The sequence below is a fragment of the Lutra lutra genome, chromosome 6 (assembly GCF_902655055.1).
Source record: "Lutra lutra chromosome 6, mLutLut1.2, whole genome shotgun sequence".
NCBI lineage: Eukaryota > Metazoa > Chordata > Mammalia > Carnivora > Mustelidae > Lutra > Lutra lutra.
In genome coordinates this window covers 2,911,593-2,936,101 of record NC_062283.1, presented here as the reverse complement: position 1 = coordinate 2,936,101, position 24,509 = coordinate 2,911,593, and the positions used below count along the sequence as shown (strand labels likewise).

The 24,509-nt window shown below is 45.1% G+C and overlaps 4 protein-coding genes and 1 long non-coding RNA gene across 10 annotated transcripts in view; 3 read left to right on the top strand and 2 right to left on the bottom strand.

Moving 5' to 3' along the window:
* The window catches only part of LOC125102057 (histone H2B type 1-M), a 39,684-nt gene extending 16,621 nt beyond the window's left edge, over positions 1-23,063 (top strand). The window contains exons 2-3 of one of the 3 annotated variants that reach the window (XM_047732757.1): positions 3,250-3,640; positions 21,366-23,063. In XM_047732757.1, coding sequence (XP_047588713.1) covers positions 3,250-3,631 — 382 coding nt within the window. In that variant the 3' untranslated portion in view covers positions 3,632-3,640; positions 21,366-23,063. Of the gene's footprint in view, positions 1-3,235; positions 3,641-4,673; positions 4,690-12,664; positions 12,676-21,365 lie in introns of those variants that run through there. The other 2 variants (XM_047732756.1, XM_047732755.1) reach the window with 2 other exon arrangements.
* LOC125102070 (histone H4) lies at positions 10,035-10,551 on the bottom strand. The gene has a single exon (XM_047732775.1). It carries the CDS (start codon positions 10,523-10,525, stop codon positions 10,214-10,216), a length of 312 nt encoding a protein of 103 aa, XP_047588731.1. The 5' UTR covers positions 10,526-10,551; the 3' UTR covers positions 10,035-10,213.
* On the top strand, positions 13,383-14,674 carry LOC125102027 (histone H1.4-like). The gene has a single exon (XM_047732714.1). It carries the CDS (start codon positions 13,403-13,405, stop codon positions 14,048-14,050), a length of 648 nt encoding a protein of 215 aa, XP_047588670.1. The 5' UTR covers positions 13,383-13,402; the 3' UTR covers positions 14,051-14,674.
* LOC125102055 (histone H2B type 1-M) overlaps positions 14,790-24,509 on the top strand; it is an 82,862-nt gene continuing 73,142 nt past the window's right edge. The window contains exons 1-2 of one of the 4 annotated variants that reach the window (XM_047732746.1): positions 14,790-15,349; positions 23,110-23,212. In XM_047732746.1, the coding sequence (XP_047588702.1) occupies positions 14,960-15,340 (381 nt within the window). In that variant the 5' untranslated portion in view covers positions 14,790-14,959 and the 3' untranslated portion in view covers positions 15,341-15,349; positions 23,110-23,212. Of the gene's footprint in view, positions 15,350-21,365; positions 23,064-23,109; positions 23,213-24,509 lie in introns of those variants that run through there. The other 3 variants (XM_047732747.1, XM_047732751.1, XM_047732750.1) reach the window with 3 other exon arrangements.
* Positions 23,080-23,762, bottom strand: LOC125102086 (uncharacterized). The gene is made up of 2 exons (XR_007128022.1): positions 23,548-23,762; positions 23,080-23,333 (listed from the first exon to the last, which is right to left on the bottom strand). It is a non-coding gene; the product is annotated as an uncharacterized LOC125102086 (long non-coding RNA).

Genomic DNA, 24,509 nt, shown 5'->3' with positions numbered 1-24,509 from the left:
AGGCCAGACAAGACCCTCCAATTCCCATTCTTTGCCTCATAAACAATTAGCTGAACCGCTTGTCCCCATTCACTAATCAGAACAATATGCTTTGTCCACCAAACTTCTGTTACATTTTCCCCACTCCCCAGACCCCTGAGCTTGACCTGCCCTCAGCCTCCTAAGGGTCCCTCCTCAGAACTGGCTGGCCTCAGGGTAAAAGATTCTCTGATTTGCTTTTTTCTGATCAAGGCACTTTTTTTTTTTTTTTCCACCCACCTTTCTATACTCAGGTTCTTTCTAGACTTGTTTACTCTTCCCTCAACAAAACCCCTTTTGCCTAACCTGGTAGAAGCTTGCAGATCTGATGCAATGGTCACCATTTCCTATTGCAATAGCCCCTTTCAGCCTGTCAGTAATCCTTTCCCCAAAAGTCTTTCCTTACAAAATCATGATCATTTTAACGCAACTCTTGGATTATTTTGTTTGCGTTGTATATTGTTTGTGTTTCACTAAATTCATGTAGGCATGGAATGAAGACAGCAGTTCGGGCCAACCTCACTACTTTTCAATATCATAGAGGCCAAGTTTATCTGTTTCAGGTTCACACATTTAATTTAGTGGTTTGGTGCATTAGACCCATGATTTAAATCCTATAAACCCAATGGTTACACTTGTGCGGCAAATTGTCTGGAGCTATTGACCTGTTGCTCCTTTCTTTTTTTTTTTTTTTTAAGATTTTATTTATTTGACAGAGAGATCACAAGTAGGCAGAGAGGCAGGCAGAGAGAGAGGAGGAAGCAGGCTCCCTGCTGAGCAGAGAGCCTGATGCGGGGCTCGATCCCAGGACCCTGGGATCATGACCTGAGCCGAAGGCAGAGGCTTTAACCCACTGAGCTACGCAGGCGCCCCCTGACCTGTTGCTCTTATTTTACCCTTCATATTTGTCCCAAATTGGAAATAAATCAGACCACAAAGGTCTTGTGTTTCCAGGCAGTGTGTTAAAAATGATCACACATTGGGGTTCCTGGGTGGCTCAGTGGGTTAAAGCCTCTGCCTTCCGGCTCAGGTCATGATCCCAGGGTCCTGGGATCGAGCCCCACATCGGGCTCTCTGCTCAGTGGAGAGCCTGCTTCACTTCCTCTCTCTGCCTGCCTCTCTGCCTACCTGTGATCTCTGTCTGTCAAATAAATAAATAAAATCTTTAAAAAACAACAACAACAAAAAAAATGATCACATATTTGCAAAAAGAGATTCCCTTTTCTGAGTGCAATCTTATGGGGAGGAAGAAATTTTTGAGTAAAGTTAGAGAAAATCATCACTTCTAAAATGAGCTCTACAGTGTTGGCTCTAGTCTGTGGCTTTCAACTTTACCCATAATGAAAAATATATTAAATTTTCAAATGGTAAATTAATAAAGAGGTAGTATAAGTGTTACAGGATTTTTTTTCTCCGATAGTGCCCACGGTCCTTGGTTACACCACTCTGAAGAATGAGAGGTAGACCAGACAGACTGGTGGGCAGGAAAGCAGTTTATTGAGTGACAGCGAAGCTATTCTTGAGGTGGGAGAGGGCTCAAAGTGGTTGCTCCAGAGTTTCTAAGTCTAGGGGTTTTATGGGCTGGTTGCTGGGCTGTTTCAATCTGATTAGCCCTTCCTGTGCCTGTCATCCAATAAGATTTTTCTCACCTATCTCTCTTACAGAAAAAGGTGGAGGGTTCCTTCTAGGGTGGTATAAAACCCTTTTAAGGGTTGTTTCCTCTTTGGGCGGGGGCCTCTTGTCCCTGCCTGCCTTGCTTCCATTTATCCATCACTCATAAAGCTAATTTAAACTAACAAATAAAACTAATGGCAAAGCTAAGATAACAAGTGATCCTAGACAAAGAATTGAAAAGGGTGAGTTTTTTTTTTTTTTTAATGTGGGAAAGAAAAGGGAATCTGGTATTAATATATGGCCATTTATGCCCTTTTTTTATGGGGCACTCCACGTGGGTGAAGATACAAGCAACCCTATGGACAGCTCCCTAGAATAGTGCTTCCCACCCTGTACTGTGCACCCACATTACCTGGGGATTTGGTTAAAATTCAATCTGATTTTTAGCTCTGGGGTGGAGCTCCCTCAAGACTTGCTGCTGGTGGTTCAGTGACCAAAATGTGAGTAGCCAATCAGTACCGGGCGGGGGCGGGGGCGGGGCGGGGAGCAGATTAAATTAACTGGAGACCAAGGATCAATGGGAAATGAGGCTATTCCAGAATCCAGCCCAGCAAACTAAGTGAGGCTCTATCAGGCTATAATTAAGAAAATCCAAGGTTTCTGGGTGGCTCAGTAGGTTAAGCATCTGAGCTCCTGTTGGTCAGCTCTGTCCTATACCCACCCCTCTCTTCAAAGCCTGCTCTTTTCTTGCCTCTTCTGAACTAGGAGTAACAGCCCAGCGTCCTCCACCATTCCTTGGTGGTGTCCCTTAACCCTGCTCACAATATTCTAAATAGTCTCTTTACTATTTAACTCTTAAATATCTCCCCCTGCTTGTGCTCTTACCCCCCACCCCATGAATAAAGTATTTTTTTTTTAAATAACTGTCTTAAATAAACAGGGAGCTGAGGGCTTCAAGTAATGAACTCGCTACACAACGGTAAGGCGTGTGGTTATCCAGTAGCCTCGAGATGAGCTTCATCAGGGTCTAGCTCAGGGGTCTATCTGAGGTCACTCCGATCTTAGGACAGCTCCTGCTTCATCACTGAGCAAGCAGTAGTCAAGGCCTTGGTCATTTTCCCTCAATTCAGAACTTCTCTGATGAACAGTGTGTCTAGAGAGTTTTCTGTTGGGCTGACAGCCTCTTTACCATCTCTCTCACAGGTCAAAACCCAGATTCAAATGTAAAGATACAGCTTTTCCAGCAGCTGTGCCAGGACTTGCAAATCGTAGGCGCGACCTAGACCTGAGCTTTGCCTCTTTGGCAATTCGAAACACGAGGGAAAGTAACATCTAGTTTCTAAAACAAACTTTAAAAGTAATATGAAATGTTAATAAACTGATCTGAACTTGTTACAAGGCTAACTGAAGAAATCGCCCTGAATGGGAAATAACTGCTCCCAGGATATGACCAAAGGAGAGCAGAACTGGAGCCAATCATTAGCCTGCAGCCGCACGACAAGCCGACGAATCAATGACCGTGAAACGGATCCCTCATTTGCATACCACTGCCTACAAATAGGCAGGATCCTGGCGCGGACTCTGTTTATTCTCTTCTGCCAGAAGAAAGCGATTCAGCATGCCTGAACCATCCAAATCCGCGCCGGTCCCGAAGAAGGGCTCCAAGAAGGCGGTGACCAAGGCGCAGAAGAAGGACGGCAAGAAGCGCAAACGCAGCCGCAAGGAGAGCTACTCGGTGTACGTGTACAAGGTGCTGAAGCAGGTGCACCCCGACACGGGCATCTCGTCCAAGGCCATGGGCATCATGAACTCGTTCGTCAACGACATCTTCGAGCGCATCGCGGGCGAGGCGTCCCGCCTGGCGCACTACAACAAGCGCTCGACCATCACGTCCAGGGAGATCCAGACGGCCGTGCGCCTGCTGCTGCCCGGGGAGCTGGCCAAGCACGCCGTGTCCGAGGGCACCAAGGCCGTCACCAAGTACACCAGCTCCAAGTGAGCCCGCCAAGTAAGCGTCCTGTCAAACCCAAAGGCTCTTTTTAGAGCCGCATGGTTTCACCGGCAGAGCTGCACACTATCATGCGTTGTGGCTTCAGCTTGGGTTCACGTAGGTTAATGGGGACACTTGGGACACCATCCTGTGTGGTCCTGACAGGCGTCACCTGTGTGAACAGGGGGCCCGGCCGCGGAAACGAACGCGCGCGGAAGCGGCCAGCGCTCACTCCGCCAGCCCGTGCACCTCACGGCCGCCTTCCCACTACTGCCGGGGGCGCGGACTCCGCCTTTTCTCAAGGGTCACCGAAAAGGGTCGCCACAGCCAGAGTGAAATTCGAAAAGCCCGCCGCCAAAAGGCGGGACTTCCTGTTCCGGTGCCTCCAGGCTCGCGCCCCAGGGACTCTGCGCTTCTGCGACTCCGGCCCTCCCCTCCCCATCCCTCTCCCCCTCCCCCGCCGGCTTCCCGCGGCTTTTCGAGTCCTGCCTGAGCGTCTGGTCCAGGTCTTTAAAATGTGTGTTAGGGGGCTGCAGCTCTCCAGGAAGGACTCTGAGGTTCTTAGCAGTCGTTCATTGTGCTTTACCGCTTTCCTTTGAAGCTGCTGTGAATAGGCGATCGTCATTACATTTGACTTTTAGAGTGTCCTGGAGAAGAATCCATTCACCCCTACTCTCCTCTCTGGCTCCCAGATGACCCCCCAGTGTCCTCCCAGACCAACACCCTCCACTGCAGTCCCAGACTAAGGGCTGGGTGGCTCAGCAGCTCCCAGTCCGTCCTTTTCTGTGCGAGCTTCCTTACAAGCCCTCCACCTGTCCTGTCTCCAGCTCTCGCCCCACGGCTCCGTCGAGCAGCTGTGTGTGGCAAAGGAGACAGGGACCGGGGCCGGTCAGAGCGTGGAGAGGAGGAGATGTGGACTTGGGCCATGAGCTTTAACATACTGATGCTGGACACCAAGGTCTGGAAGGCTGCTGTTTGCGATCACTTGATGCCAAAGACGCTAAACCCTGAAAGTTAAAAGCAGGATTTGTCTCCTTCCCTCATTTTCCAGGCACCATGACCTAGAGGTTTCCTTCTGGAAGTTAGGTGAGAAAGACTGGCTTGCCTGCACCACAGTTGTAAGTGGACATCCCGAATGCATCCAGGAAGAGCTAACCGTCCTCCAGACACTCCCAGCCAGCCTTCCCAACCAGACTGTCCCGTCTCCCTCTGTTCTCTCAAGAAGAGCAAAATAAGCACAAAGAAACAACGAGAGTTTGTTTTCAGTTGCCAAATTACAGCTGCCCCTCAACTTTTTCTGACCATCTTGATTTCAGTTTGAGACGATACTAAAAGTCCTCTGTCCCTAGTGTATCTATTTTTCATTCCACAGGGAGAGTCGTGTAAGAAAGCATACTGGATCCTGTCTGATTCCCTCTGCCTTTCAGGAATCCCCCTACTGCACGAAACTGGAAATCCAGCTCTGCAGCCTACCTACCCTTTACAGAAAACTGAAACCAAACCTCAGAGAATTCTCTTCCTCCTCTTGTTCCTCTGATGTTTCAGGTTTTGTTTTTTGTTTTCCTTTTGTATTCATTTCTTGCTTTTCCCCATGTTTTGGAATTCCCTGAGACCTCTCCAGCCTCCAGGCCTTTGCAAATGTTCTCTTCCTGAAATGCCCCTGATTCCAACTTTGTCCCCAACACACACACACACACACACACACACACACTCACACACAGCGAAGTTATTATTGTTGTTCTTTAATCAACTCACTTTTCAGTTCAATCAAAACGTTACTGGGGAAGCTGATCTGCACTGTTGAAGATTCTCACAGTCACGAAGAACTGGCCGTATTCCCAGCCCCAAACCAGTCATTACTAAGAGCCCGGGACCATCAGGACTACTGTGGCTGAATCAAGACCTGATCCCTGAGAATAGGGAGAAACTCTGCCTTCCCTGGGGCACAAGGCAAGGAAGGAGGGGAGACCAGAACAAAACTGAGGCTGTGTTAGGATGAAGGAGGGGAAATGGCAAAGCCTGATACAAAGGCCTTCTAGGCAGAAGGAAAGAGCCTCCATCTGGCTCATTCATACTCCAGAGCCAACAGGGAATTATGTCCTGAGGATACAGAGCAGCACTTCTAACCTTGAATGTGCATCGAAATCCCCTGGAGGCTTGTTAGAGGACAGCTTGCTGGCCCCACTCCCAGGGTGTTTGTTTCATTAGCTCTGGGGCATATCTGGGCACTTGGCTTTTTTTGTGTATTTGTCAGAGACAGAGCACAAGCTGGGGGAGCAGCAGGCAGAGGGAGAAGCAGGCTCCCCGGTGAGCAGAGAGCCTGATTCGGGGCTCGATCCCTGGATCCTGGGATCCTGACCTGAGCCAAAGGCAAACACTTTACCAACTGAGTAACCAAGTTCCCAAAGATATAAATTCTGCTTCTAGCTGCTATGCCTTGAGAACATCTAATACTTGGATAATGAGCTAACCAAAGCCCCTTCCAGCGTGGAGAGTTCTGTAATGGCATATGAGGAAAGAAAAATCAGGTGCACCTGGATGGCTCAGTTGGTTAAGCACCTGCCTTAGTATCAAGTCATGATCATGAGTTCCTGGGATCAGGCCCCACCCCACCTCCCTGTCAGCCCAAATAAAGTTTCAGGGTAGGAAGGAGTTTGTGCTCAAGGATGGAAGTGCTGCGAGCTGGCGGACTAGGAAGCAAAGACAAGGTGTAAGAGACAGGGTTGGGGGTTCAACTGATGCTGAGCATTTCCGACCTTGTGGGCCAGTGAGAGCAGCCAGTTTTATTGTGCCCTGAGAAACTCTTAGATTTTGAAAGCACCCAAGCTGCTGTGTGGAAAATGGGATTTATGGGATTAAAGGTAAAAACAAGCAGAAGAAGGAAGGGAGAGGTTATTGCAATAACACTGGTGAAATTATTACAGGTGCCATGGGCGGAGAAAGTCTAAAGAAGGTACCAATGAACCGGGTCTCGTGGGTGAAGAAACATGGAGCTGACATTGCCTGAGCATGTTCCGTGTGTTTAAGAGACTGTACCAACCTCTTTGCAAAGGGTAGCTCACTTCGTCCTCTCACCACCCACAGTATCTAGACCCAACTATTCTCTCCTAGTTGACTAGGGATGAGCAAGGTGTGGGGCTGTGGTTGGAACCAGACAGTGCGTCTCCAGGCCGTGTGCTGACCCGCACCTGACAGCGCTGCTGCACTTCCTCGGTGAATGAAGCAGAGTTATGGGACAGGATGAGGTTTCAGAGACTGGGACATGACAATTTTTAAAAAACCTTTAAGCGTTCCACTGGAGGTCAAGTGAGTTGTTGTACATGTGAGTCTGGAAATCAGAACAACTTGGGGAATGAGCATGGAATTTTGGAGAGTTTGGAAATAGAAATTTTACTGTTGTTGGCACACACTGAAACTGACATTTATCCATGGAGAAAGAATAAAGAAGCACTCAAAACTTTAGAAAGAAGGCAGCCAAAGATTCTAAATGGCGAGGAAGAAAACCGGGAGGTAGGGTCACAGAAGTCAAGAAAATAGTTTCAGGGAGGAGTACATGGACAATCTGCTATGACATCACTGAAATGAGAACCCACAGAACAGTTAGATGCCATAAATGGAACTCACTGGGAACTCAGGGTACAAGTACTAAACGGCAACCCAGACATATGGGACACTTCAGGGCTCAGGATTTTGCCTCTTCTCTGGGTCGCAAGTGTCCCCACATTGTCACCCTTTCTGTTGGGCCATCATGTCTGATTGATGCCAGCACCCTCCCAACTGAATTTAGTGGATCTACTATCCAAAAACCAGGGAAAGGGACAGAAGTGAAAGGCCTGACGACCCAGGGATTTCTTCAGAGTGGTCAGAGAACATCTCTTTCAAGAGACTTTTTTTTCTTCCTTAAATTACCTGCAATTTTTTTTTTTTTATAATTTACTGTATCTTGCTCAATTAGGAAAGCAGCATTGGTGGATTTCTTTTTTTTTTTTTTTAAGATTTTATTTATTCGACAGAGAGAGATCACAAGTAGGCAGAGAGGCAGGCAGAGAGAGGGGAGGAAGCAGGCTCCCTGTTGAGCAGAGAGCCCGATGCGGGGCTCGATCCCAGGACCCCGGGATCATGACCTGAGCCGAAAGCAGAGGCTCTAACCCACTGAGCCACCCAGGTGCCCCTTACCTGCAATTTTTTATGATTGCATCCACAAAGCTTTCATTCATATACTGACAATTTCACATGAATATATGTAATGCATATCTGTTGAACACATACTATGATCATATTATTTACCCTGAGTTGTCTCACTCAATCCTCACAAAAATATGAAGCTTCTCCTGCATTACAGATGGAAGCACTTAGTGATTTGCCAAAGACCACAAAGATAGAAAATGGCAGTTTGGGACTTCAAGATTATGTCTTCATGGTTTAAAAGTCATCATCTTTTTAACTGGGCCTCTAATTTATGGGGAATAGTGATAAAAGTGAGAGCAATAATAATGAAAGAGAAAACATAAAGACTTTATCATGTGCCATGTACTGGGCAAAAAGCTTAGTACCAAATATTTGATTTTATTCACCCGAAACCCATAAGGTAGTTATTACTGTTATCCTCATTTTACAAATGGGGAAACAGAAACACAGAGAAGTGACATGACAAAAGACAACACAAACCCAAAGACTAAGCATCCTTCTGTATAATGTTTCCAGTTTGTTTTTTGTTTTGTTTTGTCTCTGAGGGGATATTGGGAACTTGTAAACTTAACCTATGATTTGCTCAATGAAATAGACTACTACATACCTAGAACTTGTCAGTATATTTACCGAGACTGATGATGAGATACAGGTTCGATGGGCCTTAGGAAAAATTCATGGACTACTCTCTGAATCGGGCTGAAAATAAACTCCTTATTGTCTTTATTCACTCCCAAATCATCTGAGATTGAGTCAGTTGGTCATTCAGGCTCTTGAGAATCAGAAGTTTTCAAATTGGGCTATTTATCTTGCATTCTGACTTACAAACTGTTAAGGCCTCATCTAACTTCTCAAGAATATATAGGTCAACTGCCTACAGTGAATAAAGAGTGTCAAATTATTCTTGTTCAATTTGTTCTATATGTAATATATCTCCTTTCCTCTCTTACATTTTGGATGTCTGGATCTCAGACCCTGAAGTCCTAGACTCCAAGTTACTGACATGAGTCAATGGAGCCCTGGGAGTTCCTGGAATGAGCCTCAGAGGAAACATGAAACAGAGGAAACATGGGAACACAGGCCCATGAAATGTCTATATCCACAGGAATATTTTCTAACACATTCTCAGAGGAGTTTGTGATCCACTTATTGTTAAGATCAACTCTACCAAAGGGAGCCAATACTTTGAAACATCTGGATTACAACTGCCTAGGACGTTTGGACGGCCCGTGCATTTGTTTCTAACATGTAATGAGCTCCTACTCTGTGTTCTGTCCAAAATGGAACACAGCAGAACATATACTAAGGAAAGACGCCCATTTGGAATCATCTTTCCTTAAAAGCAGTTTCAGATCAACAAAGCGACTGTCCACACTGCTACCTAATTTGAGAAAACAAAGCCGTATTTGGTTTGTAAAATTAAGTTGCTATAACAGAGGTTCAACAATAAATTAGCCTAAAGACAGTTATTCATGTCACACGGGACAGATGCACTGTGATTAATCCAGTTCTGAGGGGACAACTCTGTCCTTCAAGTCATCGCTCTGCTGTCCCTTAGGACCTGATGCCTCTGCTAGGTCAAACATCACCGTCTTACTGGGTGGAAAGAGGGAAGGTTTTAAAGCTCAGACCTGAGAGTGACTTCTGCTGACTTCCAAGAGATTTTAGCTACATTCTTACCTCTGTTGCCAGAAAAGCCAGAACATGTTGCCTAAGGCTAGAGATCCATCTAACTCGCTATCCCTTTATGTTTCAGTGAACAAATTTTATTGGAAAATAGCCAGTTTACAGTGAAATGCTTCTCGCAGATTCTTTAAAATATAAAAACCATTGTGAACACATACACATTGGCAAAGCTGACAGTCTGACACTAAATTGACAGAATGGGCAACCAACTTGAAAAACTTGCATTTTTTCCTGATCCATACTGGTGGGATCTGAAGACATGAGTTTGAAAGACCAGCCTTGACCCTGGCAGGATGTGTGGCATGCAGGCAGTACTATCCTCACTTTTAAACTGAAAACCACAAAGCCTGGTTAGAAGTTCATCATATTCGCCATTACGAGCCAACAGACCCCCAAAAATAGTTAATCTGCACTTGGACAAGTCCTTCGGGATTCAAAGTCAAAACAGCTCTACAAAAAAGTTGTTTACAAGGAAAAAAAAAAGTACCCACCCTACCCTTAAGTACAAAGTGTCTCTGACTTAAAACTTGTTTCTCAGAGGAACAAACGCAGAAACACAGTAGGAAGCTCTATCAATATGACCGAGAAATCGCAAAAGAACTGCCATTAAATAATTATATGCCATGAAATGAACAACTCTTTCTGGCGACTAAATGGGTGGCCCTGAAAAGGGCCTTTGGGTGAGAAAAAAAAGTTCCGAAGCAGAGACGAAAATGCTCAGCCCCCGAAGCCGTAGAGGGTGCGGCCCTGGCGCTTGAGCGCGTAGACCACGTCCATGGCCGTGACCGTCTTGCGCTTGGCGTGCTCCGTGTAGGTGACGGCGTCGCGGATCACGTTCTCCAGGAACACCTTGAGCACCCCGCGGGTCTCCTCGTAGATGAGGCCGGAGATGCGCTTGACGCCGCCGCGCCGGGCCAGCCGCCGGATGGCGGGCTTGGTGATGCCCTGGATGTTGTCGCGCAGCACCTTGCGGTGGCGCTTAGCGCCCCCCTTGCCCAGGCCCTTCCCGCCCTTGCCGCGACCAGACATACCGACTCAAATCTCTCCAAACCTCTCAGGCACCACGAGCACGGGCGCCAAGCAGCCCTTTTATAGCAAGGCGACGGACCTGTTTGAAAACAGCAAGCGCAGGGGCGGAACCACATTCAGCTCCCGCCCACCGCCTCTTTCTCCTGCGCCCAGCGCCGCGCACACCAGGCAGGCGGAGCGCCTGAAGCGACCGTCCGTCCGGGTGGCGGTGGGAGGGTGGCTGTGGGGGGGTGTAATTCCACAAATCCCCCCATATACGGTCATCAGTGTGTGCGTGAGGGTGCCACACTTGCAGCCACTATGCCGGCGACCAACGCACAGGCTCTCCACAAAGAAGCCTCCTACTTGGCCTTCACACTTCCCAGACTACCCGAGAAATAGTTACTACTGGCTGTTGTCCCTAGGAGACGCTGGAAATAAAGTTTGAGGCTCATCACAGCTTTATCGCTAAGTTTGTGTTTGTCTTATCAAGTCATATCTGGTTCGCTAAGGAAGGCTCGCGGGGATGCAGCTGGATAGCCCTACGGGAGAACTAAGGAGAACGTTAAACCTTTCAAAGTCAAATTGGAATCCATTGCATCTACACTGGTAGTACTTGCTCACAAGGGCAATTCTTAACTTTAATGGATTAATAAACATACCTGTTAACAATACAACAGTTAGGGGTTCTGATAAGTTTGGTAATGGTATTGTAATAAGACCATTGTAATAATTCTTTTTCTATGCAATCCTATGTATATTCTCTTAAGCACTTAAAAGCATTATTCTGGAAAGAAGCCCATTAGCTTCATCAGATATGCAAAGAATTCCATGACCCGAACTGATCAAGAACCCATCTTTAGGATCTTCGGAACCTTGAAAGACTCTAGGTTTTGAAAATGTACAGAGAGGAACTTTGGGAAATGCCATGAATTTTGGAATAAAACCCATATATTAGTAACAATACTCTAATGGGGTTGTGTAAAGGTAAATGGCAACGATTTTCTTCACTTATCAGCAGCAAAGATATCATAGCAAGATATCGCCTGGTGGATGAAGGTGCAAAGGCAAATATCAAGCAAGTGCCCAGAAATACAAGTTTGAGAGTTAAGCAAGAGGACACACCTGAAGGGAGGGAGAGACTGGGAAATTATCCACATCAAAGTACTCATGACCCCATGAAGGTGACTGGGGCAGTACTTTGGAGTCTCCCTACATTGACATGGCCTAGACACAGCTCTTCTTTCTTGGTACTGAATCTCTATTAATTCCCCCATCATGGTTGTAATTCTCCTTCTTCTGTTTCTTGTATGCACTGACTACTGTCACAGCCTGCCATGGCTCAGCCTTTCTGGAATTCAAACTCCTCATTGTTACCACTGAATAATCTTCAAAACCAATTATGGAATCAAACCACCATAAGAGGAATAGGAATACCTTAGCTCCATGACAAGTGGATACAGAAAGTAAAGATGACTTATACTGAGTTGCTTGTTCATCTCGTCTCACCCACTTGAATCATGTTCATTTTAACCTACAGTGATGCTAACTTTCATGTTTCCCTGGATGTGCTGAAAGAAGTATTCATTCATTTCTCGATTTTGAGGGGATCACAAAGGAGGGTGAAATCTTCTGCTCTGTGCATTTCCACCATTTCTTTCCTTCACCATGGAAGGAGAACACAGATTGCTACATGTTTCAAAATGAAGATACTATGTTAAAGACAAAAAGTGAATTTAAGGAGTGAAGAAAAGCACATTACATCACTTTCTGCGGTAAATCTATTTTCTATTCAACATTAAGCATCAGTTGTAATGTTTCCTTCTATAAATAAAAAAAGGTAGAACAGAATATAAAACATACTTTTTAAAAAATATCCTTCTCTCAAGGGAATTCCATAAGCATGAGAATATCTGTGTCTGTCTGTTGTGCATGTGTATAAACGTTGATTCTGTTACGTTAATCCGTTCCATTTTTCTTCCACAAGCACAGCAGAAACCTGTACCCACACTTGTAAATATATTAGTAACTGATCCTCCCCCAAATAAAATCAATGTACATAAGATAATATTTCCAACCAAAAAGGGGAGACAATTCTTTTTTATGCCTCTTCTAAGACTCCCTTCATTATGACAAACATAAATCCAAAAACCATTTCAGGAGGACCAGACATTGCTGCATTCCCCATTTTCCTGGACAAATCTTGAATAGCTGAACCCCCCAAAATAACTAACCCGCCAAAGTGTTACTAAAAACTATGATAACGGTTTTTCAGACAAAATAAAGACTGTTCTTGACAGAATTAGCTGTTACTCCAAGCATCCTTTACTCTCATTCTTGTAAAGAAATGGAGGAACAGCCTGTGTTATTTCTCTTCATATGAAACAGATTTTCTGGGTAAATCTCCGTGAGAACTGAGCAGTTGTTGAATATATAAGGAGCCAAGAGTGTCTAGAATAGCACTAGAGAGCAAGCGATTGAAAGCACAAAGGGAAGAATTTATATTTTAAGGGAAAATCGAGAAGTTGTCTCTCTGACCTGTGAATCTCTGAGCGTGTCAGGGGCTTTTGAAAAAAGCTGAGACTAACGTGATGCAAACTGAAAGAAGAAAGCATGAAGATCTCAAAGCATGAGGTGTCCCGCCTCGCTACCGAATATAACCGGTGTGATTCCTCCACAGGAAATTTTATTTTTTTTACTTTCCTCAGTTGTAACAAACACAATTCCGGGACAGAGCGGAGACTCGGTTGCTGTCAAGTTGGGGACGGAGCCGGGAGCCAATCAGCGCGCGGCGTCGTGGTTGTATATATACACACACGCACGTCGGCCGCGCAGCTCACTCCGAGACTTTATTCTTCTTCTTCTTTTCCGCTTTCCCTTCAGGAATCCCAACGCACGATGTCTGAAACCGCACCTGCCGTGCCTCCCGCTCCTTCTCCCGCCGAGAAGACGCCCGTGAAGAAGAAGGCCCGCAAGTCCGCCGGTGCCGCCAAGCGCAAGGCGTCCGGGCCCCCGGTGTCCGAGCTCATCACCAAGGCCGTCGCCGCGTCCAAGGAGCGCAGCGGCGTGTCCCTGGCGGCGCTCAAGAAGGCGCTGGCGGCCGCCGGCTACGACGTGGAGAAGAACAACAGCCGCATCAAGCTGGGCCTCAAGAGCCTGGTGAGCAAGGGCACCCTGGTGCAGACCAAGGGCACCGGCGCCTCGGGCTCCTTCAAGCTCAACAGGAAGGCGGCCTCCGGCGAGGCCAAGCCCAAGGCCAAGAAGGCGGGCGCGGCCAAGCCCAAGAAGGCGGCCGGGGCGGCCAAGAAGCCCAAGAAGGCCGCGGGGGCCAGCGCCCCCAAGAAGAGCGCCAAGAAGACCCCCAAGAAGGCCAAGAAGCCCGCGGCGGCGGCTGTCGCCAAGAAAGCGGCCAAGAGTCCGAAGAAGGCCAAGGCGGCCAAGCCCAAGAAGGCGGCCAAGAGCCCAGCCAAAGCCAAAACTCCAAAGCCCAAGGCAGCGAAGCCTAAAGCGGCCAAACCCAAGAAGGCGGCGGCCAAGAAGAAGTAAGAGAATATGGAGTAGTTCAGGATCTTTAAAGGCTCTTTTCAGAGCCACCCCAGACCTCAAGAAAAGAGCTGTTGCACTCTGCAGGGAAAGGGGGCGTGGCGGGAAGGACCACTCCACGGACCAGGGGCGACACCTACCGGGACACTAGTTAAGTGCATTCCGATAATATTTTGGATCCCTAGTTTCCCCTTTATTTTCTTGAAGTGCGCGGTTTCTACATTTACTGACCCACATTCCACACGGTGCTTTAAGAGGGAGCATAAGTTGGGCCATAGCTCATTTACTAAGTTTCCCGTCACCGTGTGCTTGGGGACGCTAGAGCTATGTATATACCCACCTTAAAGACAAGGTGCTTAAGTCACCAAATCCACTGAGAGAACAGAGGCATTTCAGCGGCCACTGTAGTCCAGCATATTGCAGAAATCCTGGTCCTTCCCATTAAATTAGCTGTCGTGGAATGGCGCGCTTCTCTTCTAATAAGCACCCGCCCGCCAGGCCCAGTATCTAGGACGTCAAAACCAAATGCGAGACCTCTCCCAGAGTAGGACGTTGTAACACCCAGCAACTTGTCCACACACAAACCCAGTTACATTTTCTCCACGAAACTTTTCACCTACTCAAGGATTAAAAAAGGACATACTTTTGCTAGAAGCGTATTATTTATAGTAGCTTCGGGTAGCCTACTCTAAACCTTCTAATTGGGTCGAAGCAAACTATTCAATCAGCCAATGAAAAGCTAGATCTTCAAGCATCTCCTACATTCGCATTTGTGACGACACACTAAAATTAATCCAATCGTAAATGACCTTACTAACCTCATTGGAATACCGCATCTATAAATAAACGTGGCCTTTGCGGGACAGAGTCTTTACCCCCAAGTTTTCGCAATACTGTAGTTTTAGTGCAAGGATGCCCGAACCCACCAAGTCGGCGCCGGCCCCGAAGAAGGGCTCCAAGAAGGCGGTGACCAAGGCGCAGAAGAAGGACGGCAAGAAGCGCAAACGCAGCCGCAAGGAGAGCTACTCGGTGTACGTGTACAAGGTGCTGAAGCAGGTGCACCCCGACACGGGCATCTCGTCCAAGGCCATGGGCATCATGAACTCGTTCGTCAACGACATCTTCGAGCGCATCGCGGGCGAGGCGTCCCGCCTGGCGCACTACAACAAGCGCTCGACCATCACGTCCAGGGAGATCCAGACGGCCGTGCGCCTGCTGCTGCCCGGGGAGCTGGCCAAGCACGCCGTGTCCGAGGGCACCAAGGCCGTCACCAAGTACACCAGCTCCAAGTGAACCTGACAAGTAAGCCTCCTGACACCTACCCAAAGGCTCTTTTCAGAGCCACGCATGTTGTCAATAAATGAGCTATAATTCTTTATAAAAGCTATTCTCAGATGTATCCTACCAAGCTTAAAGCTAACTAGGAACCTTACTTTCATTTAGGGCCGCGCAAAAAGTATGTGCACATTTCCCGGTCAGTTACACCACCTACCATAAATTGAGCTCTCACTATGAGCGAAAACGGTTCTATCGAACCATTATTCCTTTAGTTTCACGAAACTAATAATTCTCAATGAAAATGCCATTTCTAATGTAGAACTTCTGTTTCCGTGTGCAGGGCTCCAAATTCATTGTTACATTGTTCAGGAACTTGGTAAAGATCACTCCGTGGAAGCACATAATGGAAGGCTCTGAAACTTTGTTCTGTTCAGAGCTTTTCATTTTCTTTTTAGAATATAGATATGTAATACTGAAAAAAGCTGAAGACAATATGAGTATTAATGAAATCTTACATCCGCTTTCTGATGTGCTGGCTTTGGCAATTCCTCCCCTCTCTGCTGGGGGGGGGGGGGGGGGGCAAGGGGGGGTGAGGTCTGTGCTGTGTCCTAAAGGCAGAGGGACAGGAAAGGGAACCTCTCCTGTCAGAGAGGGCTTCAAATGCTGTCACCTACTATAGCTTCTCTCCTAAGAAGTCCTATTTCATTTAATCTTTAAATGGCAGCATTTAGCTGTAAAGCCCTCCGGGTCACAAGAATACAAAGGATTTTCCAAAAGATTTGAAAGAACCAAATACAAATTCTAGAAATGAACCTAGGTGTATATAATTATATGAAAATTAAAATTAAAGGCTTGCTGGATAGGCCAAATAGTCAATTGACCCCAGATGAAGAATTTACATGAACTCTGTAAGCAGAGTTGATCCAAAATGCGGGGAGAAAAATGTGAAAGTGAATTTAAGAGATCTGGAATCAGAAGTAAATTTGGCTGCCATACATCTAATCAGGGTACCACAAAGAACCAGAGAGAATGGTTCAGGTGCGAGCTTTCAAAGATCATGGCTGAGAATTTTTTAGAGTTGTCAGATTACGCATTAATTAAAATTAATTTAATTAATTAATTAGTTAAAAATAAATAGAGTGAAACTCATACACCAAAGGGGAGTCACTCTGTCACATGGTGAACTAACACCCACAAATTCTCCCAACAAATGTAAGGCTGATTTTCACAAGGTTCTGCTTTCTAATCAGTTCTGATAGATGACGTCAGACTAAAACACTGTAATAAACTCTTGGGCATAATAATTAATAAGTGTATATAATAAGTATAACAAGTGTATATAAATAATTGAGAAATTATTTATATACAATATACACTCTATATCTATTTGATTACCAAACCTTGTCGATTCTAATCAATATTGATGGACTATCTTCTCATTGCCTATAATCCTACCATTAACAAATCAAAACATTTGATATTCTTTCCAGTGTCTATTTCTGTTAAATACTTTTATCACGTTACTATGTTAGCTAAAATCACAAACTATTTGCTATGTTAGGTGCGCTGGCAGACATCACTGTCTTTGTCTTCCTTCTCATGGAAGTGGCTTTGGTAGTTCATGCCTTGTGAAAACCTTCTTTGCCTGAGTGCAAATGTGAGCGTGTAATCTGTATGTGTTGATTAGTTTCCTTCTAAAGATATCTGAAGAGTTCTTATTAGGAATGCTATGTGAACTGTTGGATTTGATGGAACCATGTGCTTTTCCTCCTTTATCCTGCTACAGTGCAGTACAGGTAGATTTCCTAATGTTATTCCATACTTGCATTCCCAGGAAAATTTTATTTGGTCGTGTTCTATTATATCTTAAACAATATTATTAAATATTATATATGTAATATTATATTATAATAAATAATATTATCTTAAAATATGCACACATTTAGTGTTTCAGAAGTATTTACCTCCTCTGTTCACAATAAAAATCATTGTGATTTTCTCTTTGGGGTTCATCCATGGACATGATGTCATTAGGATTAGGATAATGTCAAAAGCTTAATTGTGGTCCTTCCTCTATTCTCTACTGCTGTGTAACAAACTACCTAAAACTCAGCAGCTTCAATCAACGAACATTATTATCTCTTTTGTTTCTGGGTTGTCGGGAATCCAGAAGTGACTTGCTGGGAGGTTCTGACCAGGGTCTCTCATGAGGTTGGAGTCAAAGACGTAAACCATGGGCTGCAGTCACCTGAAGGCTTGAATGTGTCTGGAGGGTACCCCTTCCAAAGTCGTTCACGTTAATCCCATGCTACCCACGTTCCTGCTGGCTCTTGGCAGGAGGACCTCAGTAGGACCTCCGTGCCCTGCCACGTGGACCGCTCAGGAGGGCTAATGGACTCTCTTCCACAAAGACAAATCATAGAGAGAGTGGGGGAGGGATTAGCCACAGTCTCTGTGGCCTAGTTTCAAATGTCACACGCTGTCACTTCTGCCACTTTCTATTCATTAGAAGCAAGTCACTTAAATGCGGCGTATATTCAGAAGGGACCTGGCTCCACCTTTCAAGGTAAGGGGAGTACATTTGTGTACACAGTGCACATCACCGCTTCATCTCTTTTATGCTTTAAATGCTTGACTGTAAACAGTACTTGTGCTTTCAAGAGTAGATAGAAATCAGGGCGCCTGGGTGGCTCAGTGGATTAAAGCCTCTGCCTTTGGCTTGGGTCGAGGTCCCAGGATCCTGGAATAGAGCCCCACATCTGGCTCTCTTCTCTGCGGGAAGCCTGCTTCCCCCTCTCTCTGCCTGCCTCTCTGCCTATTTGTGCTCTTTCTCTGTCAAATAAATAAATAAAATCTTTAAAAAAAATTTTTTTTAAAAGAGAACATAGAAATCAGCAGTATAATCACCTGGACCTAATACTTTTATAAGTGGTGGCTTGTTAAGAATTTCAGGAAATTAGACTACATTGACCATTATCCACAAAGACCACAGAGACAAAACCAATCAACCTCCCACATGATGTCCTGAGGGACTTTTCCTGAAGATTGTAAGGGACCGAACAGTGGTCTGTACAGTTACATAAAACCAGCACATTGCAGGTACTTAGAGAAAATACTGAATTAACTGAAGGAATTCATCTGAGAACTCCTAACCAGCTACCTGCACAGCAAATCTCCCATTCATGATGCTTTTAGGAATGTCCAACAAAACTGACAGGTGTGGGGGGAAAAAAAAATTAAAAGTGACAATAAATACAATAAAAAGGAAAAACTACACAAAATACTTTGGTTTATGAAAATACAAGAAATGAACAATATGGAAAAACACAAATTAATAAAATTTGCAGTTGGACAAGAAGTTAAATTGATAGTTTTCAAAGGTAGAATTTGAATTGATGAACGAGTCATACTTAAAAATAACCTACCATGTTCAAAGTGTAAGGTAACATATTAAGAGGTAGCGAAAAGACATTTTATTTTATTTAAAGATTTTATTTATTTATTTGACAGACAGGGATCACAAGTAGGCAGAGAGGCAGGCAGAGAGAGAGAAGAGGAAGCAGGCTCCCTGCTGAGCAGAGAGCCCAATGCGGGACTCGATCCGAGGACCCTGAGATCACGACCTGAGCTGAAGGCAGAGGCTTTATCCCACTGAGCCACCCGGGCGCCCCCCAAAAAGAGATTTTAAAAGAAGAAATTAGAGGGGCGCCTGGGTGGCTCAGTGGGATAAAGCCTCTGCCTTCAGCTCAGGTCGTGATCTCAGGGTCCACCCGGGCGCCCCCCAAAAAGAGATTTTAAAAGAAGAAATTAGAGGGGCACCTGGGTGGCTCAGTGGGTTAAAGCCTCTGCCTTCGGCTCAGGTCATGGTCCCAGGGTCCTGGGATCGAGCCCCGCATCGGGCTCTCTGCTCAGCAGAGAGCCTGCTTCCCTCTCTCTCTCTGACTGCCTCTCTGCCTACTTGTGATCTCTGTCTGTCAAATAAATAAATAAAAAATCTTAAAAAAAAAAAAAGAAGAAATTAGAGAGCATAATTTAGTCAGGAAGGCTTATTAGATCCTTGACACATGTCAAAATTCCCTATTCAATTGTACCATGGCAATAATTCAGAGTATTTCTTATAAATCAGTCATTCGATAGGTAGTCACTGAGTGTCTCTGGGCCAGACACAGGCATAGGCACTAGAGATGTAAAGAGAGATAAGGTCGTTCTTGACCTTCTGGAGCCCTTAGGTTTGTAGACCATCAAGGGAAGTTACAGCTAATTGCTTACTGTTTTGTTTGTTTTATTATCATTCATTAAGACCTAAAAAAGTGTTTATCATTGGGGCACCTGAGTGGCTCAGTGGGTTAAGCCTCTGCCTTCAGCTCGGGTCATGATCTCAGGGTCCTGGGATCGAGCCCTGCATCGAGCCCTGCATCGAGCTGCATTGGGCTCTCTGCTCCGTGGGCAGCCTGCTTCCCCCCTCTCTCTGCCTCTCTGATTACTTGTGATCTCTCTCTCTCTGTCAAATAAGTAAATAAAATCTTTATTTAAAAAAAAGAAATGTTAAAAAATGTTTATCACTCTTTGGAAATATACTGGCAGATTAATAGATTTGGGCTTATATGGGAATTATAAAATTAAGACAAATATTCACCCAAATATTTGAGTAATAAACAGAATAATTAATACTAATATCATTGTGACTTAGTATAAAGTTAAGGAACAGTCCCATTAGCCTGTCCTCATGTCCAACATCAACTGCAAATTTGATGAGTCTCCAAAACCATCCTCATATTTGGTAATTGTTTTTTTTTTTTTATTTTTTTTTTTTTTTTTATATTTGGTAATTGTTTAAATGGCTCACAGAATTCACTAAAAGTTATTACACTCAAGGCTGGGATTTATTATGTCAAAAGAATACAGATAAAAATAAGCTAATTTTATTCCTGTGTGGAATTTTAAGAAACAAAACAGAATATAGAGGAACGGAAGAAGAAATAAAATAAGATGAAAACAGAGGGAGACAAACCATAAGAGGCTCCTACCTCTAGGAAACGAAGTGCGGGTTGTTAGAGTGCGGTGGGTGGGGGATGGGGCGACTGGGTGACAGGCATTAAGGAAGGCACTTGATGGAATGAGCACTGGGTGTTCTATGCAACTGATGAATCACTAAATTCTACCTCAGAAACTAGTAATACACTATATGTTAATTAAATTCAATTAAAAAAATTTTTTTTTAGTATATGTGCTGCCGAAGCGAGCACAAAAATTTTTTTTTAAATAAGCCAAGGTAAGAGGCACATGAACAGTGTCTCTAAGGGGTCCCAACTCAGAGCTTCTAGTAATCCTTTTCCTTTGTGGGTGTGGGGAGTGTTAATACCTCCTGCAACACAACATTACAACAACACAATACACATTGCCAACCACAGGCCTTTATCACATGAACATGGTTGACTGTGGACCGTCCACGTGCATGATCTTCTAGCCCGCAGTCCCTCTGCAGGTAGTCCCGATGCCACATGGCCCAAAGCTCCAAACACAAAGGACATTATTACACTCTCCCATGCAGCCCAAGGCCTCTTCCTAAACAGATACTCTTATCCCGCAGGACATTCCAAGGGCCCAGACATCACCTCCCAGCAAAGGTAAAGGCCACACCTTCCTTTGGATAACGTTACTGCTTTACCACACACATAGTCCTAAGAAAATCCACATTTTTATGAGTTAGATATCTGTCATTGGCCATAACTTGAATTCTCCAACTATTTGCTTTTTTGATGGTTCTGTCCCATAGTTTTGGCTATTTAGATCGATTGTGAACCCATAAGTTTTATACTAAGCGCTTTTTTTTTTAAGATTTTTTTTTTTTTTAATTTGAGAGAGAGGATGTGAGAAGAGAAGGTCAAAGGGAGAAGCAGACTCCCTGTGGAGCTGGGAGCCCGATGCAGGCCTTGATCCTGGGATTCCAGGATCATGACCTTGATGGAAGGCAGTTGCTTAACCAACTGAGCCACCCAGGAACATTCTTACTGAAGGCTGTTTTTTGTACTTTATTCAGGTGAACGGCTTCAGCAGTCTCCTCCTTGACTTATACTCCCAACTGTCTTCCAAACCCTGGCTGCAGGAAAGAAAACTGAGGAGAAGTGGAGATCATGTTGGGGGAAGTTCTGAGTTCCTGACCTTCATTTTGCTGGCTTGAGTGCGTGGCGCTACACGTGAAAAAAGGCTCTCTTTGCTTTACTTGAACAGCAGCATTTGAGTGACTTATCCTTTCATAACCGTGACACCTGCTACCATAGATAGGGAACAGGAATTGTGGAAAAGTGAAGGACTAATGTTTTGGAATTTTGTCTAAAAGTTTAACCATGAAGGTTAAGCTGTGTTTCATAAGTACAAAACAGTATGTCTCACATCCAAGTTATGGCTACTTTTTAGGAAAGACGAAGGAGCATAGGGGGAGAATAAAGATGAGAGAAATGGAAAGAGACTCAGAAAAAAACAGAAGAAGAAAATGGCTACTATGAAAGGAGAGACAGAGCCTGAAGACCCAAGAGAAGCCAGAGAGTGGTAGTCGGAGAAAGCTGAAAGGGAAAAGAACAAGATGAGGGGATAGACCTTGTCATGTTTGGGATGCTTCATCTGGGTGTACCACCTGTTACACACAAAATACTCCCCACATTTCTTGGGTGTCAGGGTGAGTGGATGGATTACAACGCTACCACATCTGGGAGACACTCTCTGACCAGCCCAAGTAAGATGGCGCCCTTCTATCCCATTCTTATGTTGTTCATTCTTCATTAGACTTAGCAAAACTGATAAGAATTTGTGTATTATTTGTTTCCTCTTTCCATTCTCCAGACACTATGCTCCACTGGTAGGGTTAGTCTTTTTTGCTGCTGACTTCCTAATGCCTAAGGCTGTTCCCGGCACACAGTGGACTCTCAATGAGGTTTTGCAGCAATTGTACCTTATTAAATTACACATATACTATAAGAGCAGGGATAGAGGCCCAAGGAGAGTTGTTGCAGTGGTTCAATACACTTAGTGACTCAGCCTTTTGGAAGCTTATTTTCCACATCTATACAACAATAACAAAATAATTCTAAGAAGTAGTGTACTATTAAGGATGAAGTGAGATAAATCATGTAAAGTTCTTAAAATGCTTATGGACATTTAGTATACATTTAACAACTGTTAGCAACTTCTGTATTTTCTTTAGTCACTGAATTAAAAGGACAATCAGAGCAGTCAGTTCTTCTCAGGCCAAAAACTAAAGAGAAATATGAGCTTTGAATGCTCAAATCCCAACTCAAAAAGTATATTTGGGGGATTTAGAACAAAGATCATCTTGTTCTGGGATATCTGTTGACTAAGCATGGTTTGAGACATTATCTGTTCATGCTAAAGATGACTAAGGCATAGGTAATATTGGAGTAAATAGCTTATGAATAGATGTTAAAAGAACTCTTCCTTGTACATCAAATATCAATACTGATGGCAAAATGGTATGGAAGAAATAAACCATTTTTATTTCTTCAATTATAGGAGAGAGATGAATGCAGAGAAGAAATGAATGCAAACAGTAATGGAACATGTGGATGAGCTCATTAAATTTATGAAGTATAAAAGTCTGATCTGCCTGAGAATGATTGATTAGTGTGTATATCCTGCTCAAATCTAACCCACCATGGTTTGTTTTAGACGGATTCATCAGGAGAGCCTAAACAGCCTAAATAAAAGTGTTTTAGCATTTTCACTGTGGTTTTGCTCTAATTATAAAAATAGAATTTACTTCCTTACAGGCCCAGCGACTGGGAATTCGTTATTTACCACCAGTACCTTTGATGGAGAAGTCTAAGTGAGGGCCACATCTGTAGATGAGATGTTATGAGTACTAAAATCTGGAGACATAGAATTCTGCATTCAGTGTTGAGTCCAATCCTTCTAGATCTCGCCTTTCCAGACATACAATTTATTTTTCACTTTATCCTCTGGCGTCCACGTCTGAGTGGCTAAGACCTAAGCCCTGTGGAAGGTAAACAGCTTGGTTTAGCTCAGCTGCCACTGGCGGAGTCACCCCCAGCATCGGAACTAAGGGAAACACGACACTTCAAAGCAGTCCCAAACTTCAGCGTGCACCCAAATCACCTGAAGTAGTCTGTAAACTACTGGGCCCCACCTCCCGGATTCTGACCCGCTAGATCTCTAGCAGGATCCGATTGCTTGCATTTCTCTATTACCCAGGTGCTGCTGATGCTGCCGGTCCGGGGACTCGCGCCAGAGAACTGTGATTTCAACCAAAAGAGGGGATTTCCTTGAAATACTAGTACCAAACACCAACACAGTCACACTCCCTACAAATTGGCAGCGGCCATTAGCCATCCTCCGAGTCCGCGCAGGCGTGCAAACTGCCCTGCGCGCCGACAAGCCCCGCCCCCTCACCCTCTGACTCCTGGCCGCGCTCTTCACACCGCCCCCTCATTGGGCCGTTTCTCCGCACCCGTCCCGCCCATTGCCCCAACGAGCCTTACATCCCATTACGTCCTTCCGGCTCCCCCGCGTGGTCGCGCGCCTTCCGGCTGCTTCCGGTCGCCTTCGGCTGGGCGGGTTCCCGCGGCGCCCCCTGCTGGTGCGCAGAGGCTGGTCACCCGGGCTCGCGGAGCTGAGGCTGGACCTTCGCCACTGGACACTGGGTGGTCCGCAGAGAAGAGCGCCGAGCCGAGTGCTCTCCCACCCGAGCAGCAGGACAGGAATGTCCTTGGTGATCCTCCTGCCCGGCTGTGGGTGAGCCGGCCCCGTCCCTCTGCTGTGGCTGAGGGACCCTCAAGTGGACTCCGCGGGGCAGCCGGCTTGCACACCCGGTACTCACGGTCCGCTGTCTTCGAGAGCATTTCCTGCGAATGTTTGAATATTACATGTTTTTTTTTTTTTATGGTATTCATTCTAATCCATGTCTTTAGAACTGCTTTTAGTTTGGAAGCATGTGAGAAGATTTTTATTTTTACCATCTTAGAGAAATATTTCCTGTGGCCCTTTAGATGATGATGATAGAGTGCAGTATATATGAAACTGGTTTCTTAGTATCTATTGTTATTTTCCTGAAGCCAAGGTTGAAATTTTGAAATTATGAAATGTGTACCTTGTAATAAATCGGATATTCTGTGTACGTTAGGTGCAGAAGTCACAGATGAAGTATGTTTAT